The sequence below is a fragment of the Lutra lutra genome, chromosome 3 (assembly GCF_902655055.1).
Source record: "Lutra lutra chromosome 3, mLutLut1.2, whole genome shotgun sequence".
Taxonomy (NCBI): Eukaryota; Metazoa; Chordata; class Mammalia; order Carnivora; family Mustelidae; genus Lutra; species Lutra lutra.
The window spans coordinates 138207653-138218093 of record NC_062280.1 but is presented as its reverse complement, the minus strand read 5'-3'; the positions used below and the strand labels follow the sequence as shown (position 1 = coordinate 138218093).

Sequence of the window (10441 nt, the reverse complement as noted above, 5' to 3'; positions counted from 1 at the left end):
GAAGACACAATAATGATCTGGACTATAGGGCAGTAGAAAATGCACAGACTAAACCACAAAGACAAAAAAAATGGAGAACATAGAAAAGAGCATAAGAAATATAAGGAACCCAGTGAAAATGTTTAACATATATGTATTAGAAATGGAAAAGAGAAGAAATTGAGAAGATATATTTGAAGAAATTTGGCCAAGAATGTCCCCAAAATTATAAAAATCATTAAGCCAAGGATATGCTTTAAATTCCAAGCATGACAAATACAAAGCAAAGTATATTTAATCACACAAAATAAAACTGTTGAAGATAAAAGGCAAAGTCTTAATAGCAGCTAAAAACAAAAAAAATACTACTTTTCCAAAAAAGCGAAAATTAAATGGATGCTAACTTCTCAACAGTGAAGGCCAGAATAACAACTAACCTGGAATTCTCTAGCCAGTGGAAATATGCTTTGAAAATGAAGACATATGGGATCATAAAGGATTGCGTTTCTGAAAAAAAACCAAAGTTACTGATTTTAGAATTTCAATGTTGGGTAGCCCCAAAGTACATTTTCTTTCTTTCTATTAAAAACTTAGAACCGATGTCATGATAATACAAATTCATCAGAGACAAATGCTGATTTTGTCACCAGTATGTTTACAGAAATTAAAAATTCATTTCTTACACTGTTTTGAAATCCTATTACCATGAAATACTCAATACTGTGGAGACCAAAAAAATGGAAGAACATTTGTTTACATTGCAATAGAAACATGTTAAGTAAACTGTTTTATGAATAAAATCTATTGGATGGTATAAAAAATGAAGGCACAATAAAATTTGCAACAAATAAGCACTGAGAGAAGTCACCACATGACCCATAATAAAGGAAACCTAAAGGGTATGATTTTGGGGGGCAAAAGAAAATGATCTCAAAGAGAGGCATAGAGATGCAGCAGAAAGTGAAGAGCACCAGAAAGGATAAAAATATGTGTAATTATAAATAAACATTGACTTTACCAAACAGTAATAGTAAAGTCTTCTGGAGTCTTAAATATATGTAGAATCAAAATTCATGACAACAGGTGTGCCTGTTAGCTCAGTGGGTTAAAACCTCCGCCTTAGGCTCAGGTCATGATCCCAGGGTCCTGGGATCGAGCCCCGAAGCGGGCTCTCTGCTTAGCAGGAAGCCTACTTCCTCCTCTCTTTCTCTCTGCCTGCCTCTCTGCCTACTTGTGATCTCTGTCTGTCAAATAAATAAATAAAATCGTTAAAAAAAATTCATGACAACAAAATGTAGGAGAGGGAGGAATGTGAATGGGGCTAAAATCTTCTAAGATTCTAGCATTATCAATAATGTGATAAAGGTGAAAACATGTATTATACTTTAGTTGTTCAAGGATGCCTATTTTAATCTCTAGGATAATTACTAAAAGAATATATGACTACTGAAATAATAAAGGGAAATGGAATAATAAATTAATCAGAAAGAAAAAAACATTGAATAAGTGGGTCTGGAAAAGGTGCTAAGATGACAGAGCCAAATCAAAATATACATCAATAATTATATTAAATGTGAATATAAAATAATATCCAAATGAGATGACAAATTGTTTCAGAGTGGAAAACACAAAACTCGATTATATGCTAGTCACAAGAACTACACTTTAAATACAAGGTCACAGAAAAGTTGAAATGGAAAGATAGAAAAGACAACCATGCCAACATGAAACAAAGGTGATGTATCTATACTAATATCAAAGTAGAACTTAAGGAAAGAAGCATTACCAAATATAAAGAGGGATATTTCATAAAGATAAAAGTATGTTAAGAAAATATAATAATTGTAAATATGGGTATACCCAATAACCTAACCTCAGAGTATATAAAGCAAAAACTGACAGAACTAGAAGAGAGAAATAGATTTGGAGTAATAGATCTGTAAGTATATCCTTTCAGTAACTGACAGAACAGTCATAGAAATCAACAAAGATATAGAAGATTTGAGCATATTTAAAAACTTAACCTAATTCATATATAGAGAGAACATAGCAACAAACAACTGAAGAACAACAATTATTTTCAAGCGAACATGAAACATTTATCAAAATTTAATAGATGCAGGGCCATAAAGCAAGTCTTAACAAATTGAGGTAATTGAAATGATACAAAGTATACAAACCATATGCTTTGTACAGACATAGATTAGAATGGAATTGAGCTAGAAATCAATAGCAAAAAGGTAATTGGAAATCCCCACATATTTGGAAATTAAGTAACATACTTATACATAGCCAGTGGATCAAAGAAGAAATTAGACTGGATATCAGAAAACAGTTTAACTGAAGGATAGTTAAAATGTGACATATCAAAACATGTGAGATCAAGTAAGTGTATTTATAGGGAAACGGATAGTCTTCAGAATATATATTAGAAAAGAATGATGATTAAAGCCAATGATTGGGACCTCTAGAATGGCCACGAAAGGGAACAAGTTGGGTTTGGACCCCAAAATCCCCTTCTCCAAAGAATCATTACTATTTGACCTATCTGCAGTTCACTGAAAAGCTCCATCCACAGGACTTGTCTGTGTTTGACCTAAGTCAATGCTAATTTTGTACAAATAGCCCTTACCTCGGGGCATTTGCCAAAAAAATATAGTGGCAGTTTTTTAATATCTCAGTTTCCTGAGGCAGTGTTACCAGTTGGAGCTAAAAAGAACCTGAGAAATAACCTAAAAGGAAAAACTGGGGAATAACATGGAGACACCGAAAAAGTCTAACATATTATTTATGGGAATCGAGAAGGTCACACATATGTGACTGTGTACATGCCTCATAATCCTTCACCTCTAGCTGACCTTGAGGTCTTGCACAAGCAAGGAACTGAAGGCTAAGGCAGAATTGTAAACTCCCTACATGAGCACAGACAGATCAATTGAGATTATCCCATCTAAGCAATAGAAATTTGGAAAAAAGAATGAAGAAAATGGACAGAGCCCCAGAGACCTGTAGGATACCCTCAAGCTACTAACTTACATATAAAAGGAATCCTAAAAGAAGAATAAAGAAAGCGGAAGAAAAGAATATTTGAAGAGATCATGGCCAAAAACTTCTCAAATTTGAGGAAAAACTGCATCAAATCTGCATCTCCAAGAAGCTCAACAAATCACAGGTAGTATAATCTCAAAGAGATGCATGAGCCGGCACATCACAGTCAAACTGTCAAAAGCCAAAGACAGCATCTTGAGAGCAGCAAGAGAAAGGATTCATCACCTAATAACCCACAACCGCAACGTGGTTTTCCAGAAGCCTGCTCCTGGACACCATCCAGGTAGAATGTGAGGTAACAATCATTTGTGAGTCATCAACAGCCACCCTATTGGTGAAGTCAAAGATGGAAGATGGGCAAGTTTTTCTCTCTCTACTCCTTAAAGTCTCCTACCCATCTTGGCCCTCCCTACCCTGTGAGTCAGGACTAAGAGGGGCAGAGGGGTCACTGCAAACAGCATTAGGGGGTCTGTGATGTAACAATGGTTGCTTGCCCTCTGAGGGCTATGGTACTTGCCCACTTGGGAAACAGCTAAGTAGTAAGTAACTGTTGGCTTTAGATTGGATAGTAGTGGCTTGAAGCATAGAGTTCTACATAATGTTTTCCTTAAAACTACGTTCTTGTCCTGAAGTACTATACTGAAGATGAGGCGTGTTTCTTTGATTCATGTTTTTATATCTCTGTAGGTACACCTTTACAGTTTTATCTTTTGCTTTATATCTACATACACTTCTATGTATTTGATATCACGCTTAATTTATCTCTTCTTCAAAGATAATTTAAGTTGTCATGAGAAAAACTTGCAAATGGATTTTCCCCTAACATTCTAACCCAGAGACTTCCCTTCGTTCAGTTGCAATTTACTTAACATGTATTATGTACCTGTCGTTTTACTGGATACCAGTCACAGAGATGTGAGACGGAGTGTTCCTAGTGGGACAAGAGGGGCATCTGCTCAGTCTTAACTTGGTGGAGACAGGGGTGTCTGGAGAGGCTGTTAGAGGACTTGACCGAGTCCTGAAGAGTTAGCTGGGCGAAGGGAAGTGGGGTTAGGCAAAGGCTATCCAGGGAGAGAGAACAGCATGGTGGGGAACTGAAGAAACCTTGGCATGTTTGAGGCTAGAGCCTAGGCATCAGGGAAGGTGGCTGAGAGATACAGCAAAAAATGGCTTTCTTTTTATTGAGCCCTTTCTATGGGCCAGGTACTGTACTAGTTACTTAACATACCCAATTCATCCTCTGTAAGAGCTCCATGAGGTGTGGGTACTGCCTTCTGAGGATAAAGCACATTCCATTGGGAAAAGGAGGCCACGAAGAGATGTGGAAAGAGCGGTCTAGGAGGTGGGACCAGAGCAGGATGGCCTCGTGTTATAGGAGCCAAGGGGAAGGAGCTTCAAAAAGGACTAATGTCAAATGCTACCCAGAGGTCAGTGAGGACAAAGGACTAAGCAACTAGCAAGTCACTCATGATTTTAACAAATATAATTTCAGTGGCAGAAGGAGGCAAAAGACAGATTGCCGGCGGATGAGTCATACATGCAATTCAGAAGTGGTGGATAGTGATAGGCAGCTGCTCTTTGAGAAGACACTTCAAGGAGGAGAAGGCTAGCAAATGGGCACAGGGAGTTAGTGGATTCTATGGTTGGGCAGTTGGGTGGTCGTTTGAAGATGAGAGGGACTAAAGTGTGTTTGTGTGCCCAGAGGCCAGAATGAGCAGAGAGAGAGACAGAGAAAGAAAGAGAGAGAGAGATGGGGAAGGCCCAGGAATGAGGGATTGCTGAGGAAATAATGTTCCTACTGGGTTGTGAGGAGATGGGGGCGGGGAGGGCCCAACTTTGGCCAGGAGCCCAGAGGAGAGCGTTAACCTGGGTGTGGATGCCAAGACGGTGCTGGAAGCTGAAGAAGCTTCAGCCCGTGGGCCTCTGTTTCTCCACACGTAGGAACCCAGATCCTCTGGCAACAAGGGGCAGTCCTTGAATACTTGACTTATAATACATTTATTTCTTGTCAGGAATTGACATAAGCAGATTTCTCCTGCTGTTGCCAAGCAGGCAGTCAGACTCGGGAGGAAAAGCACTTAGTGCTCACAGACCTGTGATTTGTAGATTTTTTCTCAAGTGACTGCATGGACTGAGCCAGCCCCCCGGAACTGACTTCTCCACCCAGCTTTGAGGGGCTCTCTCCTCATGAATGCCCACACTGTTTGTGGAGCACAGCCCTGAGAGGAAAGCCCACCACGAGCAACAACCAGTGTTAGAGCAGCAAACGCGTGCGGGCACGGAAAGAGCCAGAGCTGAGCTTGGAAGAAACTGGACAAGAGAAATGCAGACTTAGGCAACTGTTGGTATCTCTGGCCAAAAGGAGAAGGGAATTTATTAATCTGATTCCGTGAGGGCTCTAGTTAGTGCAAACATTACCCAAGGAGTAAGAAATAAAGCTTTAGTGTAATTTTGGAAGGTGGTTATTTTTGGTGTTGGGATAGGTCCAGGAAACATTTCAGAAGAAAGTCAGAAGCCTGCCCCAAAATGATTTTTTTGTTGGTTGGTTGGTTGGTTGGTTGGTTGGTTTTGTTTTGTTGCAAATTGGGAACAGACAGGTTCCACGTAAGAAAGTAGACTTTTGTGAGTGTTGTTTCATTGTTTATTGAAAAATATAGTTATTTTCTTCAATGGTAACTTTCCATCTTCTTTGATTTGCTTTTTAGGGTGGGAGTTGGCATAGTTTCCTCCAGCAGTAGGATTGTGTGAGGAGAAAAGAGGTTCATTTGAAATTAGTGACCAAGTTGCTAAATGTTATCATTGTTATCAGTAAGTCAAAGGCTTGATACAAATGCTGTCACCCTCTCTCTCTCTCTCTCTCTCTCTCACACACACACACACACACACACACACACACACACACACGTCTTCCTAGTGAAAATATGGGCCCGATGGTGTTTACAAACAGTATTGTTTGACTGAGTAATGCACTCCTAGCAGTTACTAACAGAATCTTGACTCACCTACTTAATTGTTTGAATGGGTTTTTAACTTGCTCAAGCTTCAGTTATGTAATGAGGTTAATCAAGGCACCCATCTCACAGTATGGTTAATAGGATTAAACCGATAATGCTGGTCAAGTGCCCAGCATCAAAGGGCTGAATGAATGTGCGTGTAGTCGCTGTTGTTCCTGACATTGTAATTAGAAAGCTGATTGCCGTTGCCTGTGGTCCTGGACTCCAGCTGACCCGGAGGCTTTGCCCACAGAGTTTCCTAAACCAGTTCAACAAACACTTGTTGAGGGCCTGCTTTGTGTTCTCGTAAAGGAAAGCGGTAAATGTAGGCACTTGAAGAAGGAGGCACTTTTTCCCACCTCGAGATACCGACAGTAACATAAATAAGACAAATAACCAAAATACAATATAGAAAATCAAAATTCCAAAATTCAATGAAATTCAGTTCAAGTCAACCAACATTTTTATCAATTACCTCTTATATCCACAGCTTCATATGAGATACTGGGTTACAGGGATGGCAACAAGGTACACCCACACCTGATTTCAACCAAATATGACAAGTAAATCAGGGGACTGGGTAGACGTAGTACGACGGAAGAGGTGGTGATTGACTTCAGCTGGAGGTAGCTTTTTTTCTTTTTTTTTTTAAAGATTTATTTATCTGAGAGGGAGAAAGGGAGAACACGGTGGGGAGGGGTAGAGGGAGAGGGAGAATCTCAAGCAAACTCCCTGCTGAGCACAGAGCCTGATGCGGGGCTGGATCTCACGACCCTGAGATCATGACCTGAGCTGAAACCAAGAGTCGGATGGATGTGTAACCAGCTGCCACCCAGGCTCCCTGGAGGGTCCAACTAGCTTTCAGAGGGGACGGTACAGATAAGAATTCAAGCCCACAATGGGAGAATATGGGGGATGCAGCAGGTTCCTTGGCTTGGAGGCAAGAAACAGCGGGTATTGTCCAGAGAACCGGATATAGTCTATTATTCCTGAAACTTAGCTTTGGAGACAGTGGGCATCTTATCAGGGTGTTGGATTGGGCTGGGGGGTCTTCAGAGCTTTGTGAGCAGACATGATGCGACGTGTTTTAGAAACACCCCTGGGGCAGATGGAAGGGTAAGATCAATCCCAGAGCAACAGGAGATGGTAGGAGGTGTCCTGGCCTGAACCAGGTGTGGTCAAGGAGATGAAGCAGGGGCCGTGGTTTCAAGAAATGTTAACCGGGAGGGTTGGTGATGGATTCAAAGTCTGGTGAGGAAGAGGAAGGAGTCGGGGTGAGCTCCAGGTTTCTGCTTGTGTGGCTGGGTGGATATGGCGCCACCAGCTGCCCACAGTGGAGCCACCGTCTCTCTTAAACATGCACCCACACACATACCCCAGCTGTGTCCTTCCTTCTCCTTCCACTCTCTCCTCCCAAGTCAGAAAATGGAAAAAGGAGAAAGACCAGAAATTCTCCATTGCGTGGTGCTCAGCCAGGCCCACTGAGTGAGGCCGACCCTGGCAGCTGCTTCCAGAAAGCTCAAAATGGAAATCAATGGCCTCACTGGGGGGCACGCCCTCCTTGTCTTCTCTGCTTCTACCCATCCTCCAATGTCTAACCCTTTCTGTCATCCCTTGACCCACCTTTGCAGTTACTGGAACGTTGGTGGAGAGTTCTGAAAGTTCTGATAACCTGATACCTTAGATATATGGCAATGTTTTCCTCTCCCTCTCCCTGTTCTGTTCTTATCTCTTCCTTTCTTTTCTTTCTTCTTTCTTTCCCTTCCTTCCTTCCTTTTGCCCTAGCTTATATTTTATCGTGAAATACAATACACTAACTGGAGTACATAGAGTATAAACATAGAGCTTAGCACATTTTTCTAATGAACACACACACAACCATCACCCAAGTCAAGAAACAGAAGACTGCAAGCCCCTCAGAAGCCCCCCTCAGCGCCCCTCACATCCTCATCTAGTCACCACACTTGGTATCACACCTCCCACCCTACCCTCACCCCTACAAGTAACCACTATCTTGAATTATGGGACTCACTTCCTTGCTGTGCCTTTTTGTGTTATCGCCTATGTATATGTCCATAAACAACAGAGTTTAGTTTTGCCTCTTTGGGAACTTAATTTTTTGAAATCCTTTGATCCTGATTCTTTCTTTCAACATTTATGTTTATAAGATTCACCCACATTGTTGAATAGCTATGCTCTCCAGTGCGTGAACATACTACCATTTTTAAATTCCATTCTATTGTGATGGTCATTGGATTGTTTGCAGTGTTGAGCTTCCCTGAAGAAAGCTCCTCAGACATTCTTATATGTGTATCCTGGTCACAATTCATAAGTTTCCTCCAGGTACATATCTGGAAGTAGAGCTGCTGGGTCATAAAATGTCTTCCCTACAGTGCAATGTTACTCCGTTGTGAGAGCTCTTCTTTTCCATATTCTTCCAACATGTGGCATTGTCTCTCAACTTATTGTTTTAAGCCTCTGGTCCCCCAAAAGACTTTTCTACTAAAACGGTCCCCTCTAGGTCAGTGGGTCTCACGCTCTGTTTTCCAGGTGACCTGTGACAGGATATTCACATATGTGGCACCCTGTCGTGAGCGTGGCCACGAGAAGGTTATGAGCAATCCCCAAGTGAGAATGACACAATTTTAAATGAATTCTGGTGGACACCTGGATGGCTCAGTCGGTTAAGCCACTGCCTTCAGCTCAGGTCATGATCCTGGGATCCTGAGATCAAGTCCCGCATCAGGCTCCTTGCTCTGTGGGGAGCCTGCTTCTCTCTCTGCCTCTGCTTGTCAGTCTGCCTGCTTGTGCTTTTTCTCTCTCTCTCTCTCTCTGACAAATAAATAAAATCTTAAAAAAATAAATGAATTCTGGTTGGTTTAAGAAAAGTAAGTCATCTGGGGGTTGCAGTACTTTATTATTTAAAAGCAAAAAATCCCGTGACATACCCCTTAAGTGAGCACAACATACTCGTGTGTTCTGGTGCCCTTGTTGAGAACCTCTTCCTTGTTGGCTGAGACTCTATGATTTTAGCAGCCTTGAGCTTGAATATACTAACCGCCTCTTCAGCCCAAAGCCATGACCCACCAGCATGTTTGTCTACCAAATCTTGGCTCTCACAAACACAGCTGATAGGACAAAAAGAGAAACGGGTAATACAGAAAATACAGACCCAAGGGCTTGTTCTCTAGCATGTGATACTCATGAACATGTTTTTGTGGTGCCCCCACAGGGTTTGACCAGCTGACCTGGACCTGGCCAATGGCCCTGTCCTCCATCATGGCCACCGCACCATTCTGGCTGACTAAGATGTTTCCCTTCAAGGTGAGCAAATGGATGGGGCTTGCTTGCTTCCAGTCAATGGTGGGCTCCTCACCCAACATTCGCCAGAAGAAACTAATCTATAAACTGCAGGAGGAAAAAGCTTTTCGGGAAGAGATGAAAATTTTTCGCGAGAAAATAGAAGACTTCAGGGAAGAGATGTGGAATTTCCGAGGCAAGATCCGTGCTTTCCGGGGTCAGATCTTAGGTTTTTGGGAAGAAGAGCGACCTTTCTGGGAAGAGGAGAAAACCTTCTGGAAAGAGGAAAAAACCTTCTGGGAAATTGAAAGATCTTTCCGAGAAGAAGAGAAAACCTTTTGGAAAAAGTACCGTACCTTTTGGAAGGAGGATAAGGCCTTTTGGAAAGAGGACAATGTCTTATGGGAAAGAGACCGGAACCTTCTTCAGGAGGACAAGGCCCTGTGGGAGGAAGAGAAAGCCCTGTGGGTAGAGGAAAGAGCTCTTCTTGAGGAGGAGAAGACCCTGTGGGAGGATAAAAAGTCCCTCTGGGAGGAAGAGAATGCCCTCTGGGAGGAGGAGAAAGCATTCTGGGTAGAAGGTGGTGGCCATATTGCTGAGGAGCAGATACCTGAAGACAGGCACTATAACATCGATGGAGGGCCACAACCACCAGCCTTCTCCCGAGGCAGAGCTTGAGCCCCAGAAACAAGGGCCACAGGGTCCAGGCTTTGCTGGATTGGGATTCAAGTCCAGGATGACCCCATGTGTGGGAGAAAAGATGTGCTTGTTGTTCTCTTTGCTTCAAAAGATCTAATAAAGTCCTGGGGAGAGGTTTGGAAAAACAACTTCTTCAATAGGGCCAGCTTCATTTTTTCTCCGAGGCCATATTCCCACCCGCCAGGCTGTACGGCTGTCTGCACACAGCTCCGTTCTGCGCGCTTCCCCCTGAGCCCCGCATGTGTGAGTGTCCATGAACAGAGACCCTGTGGCTCTCTTTGAAAGTCAGAATAGGGGAGAAGAGAGGCTCAGACAACTCCAGCTAGAGAGAGACAGGGACAGAGAGCAGCTGAGCCACCCACACTACTGTCACGCTGTGGGACAATCATTTCTTTTCCACTCTGAACAGTCTCAGAGACCTG

The 10441-nt window shown here is 42.4% G+C and overlaps 1 protein-coding gene across 7 annotated transcripts; it reads left to right on the top strand.

Moving 5' to 3' along the window:
• Window positions 1-3347: 3347 nt before the first annotated feature.
• Window positions 3348-10145, top strand: CCDC70 (coiled-coil domain containing 70). Of its 7 annotated transcripts, none has more exons than XM_047722242.1 (3): window positions 3426-3443; window positions 6511-6583; window positions 9253-10145. In XM_047722242.1, the coding sequence occupies exons 2-3, from the start codon at window positions 6577-6579 to the stop codon at window positions 9996-9998; spliced, it is 753 nt and encodes a 250-aa protein (XP_047578198.1). In that variant the 5' UTR covers window positions 3426-3443; window positions 6511-6576; the 3' UTR covers window positions 9999-10145. The 7 variants fall into 7 exon arrangements, with proteins under 7 accessions (XP_047578199.1, XP_047578194.1, XP_047578198.1 ...); XM_047722240.1 differs by lacking the exon at window positions 3426-3443 and adding an exon at window positions 3450-3566; XM_047722241.1 differs by lacking the exon at window positions 3426-3443 and adding an exon at window positions 3588-3710.
• Window positions 10146-10441: the final 296 nt, after the last annotated feature.

Coding starts and splice junctions, on each gene's coding strand:
- CCDC70 (XM_047722238.1), top strand. CDS start 3,374: ATGGAAGATGGGCAAGTTTTTCTCTCTCTACTCCTTAAAGTCTCCTAC. Junction 3,444..9,252: donor ATCTTGGCCCTCCCTACCCT/GTGAGTCAGGAC, acceptor GTGCCCCCACAG/GGTTTGACCAGCTGACCTGG.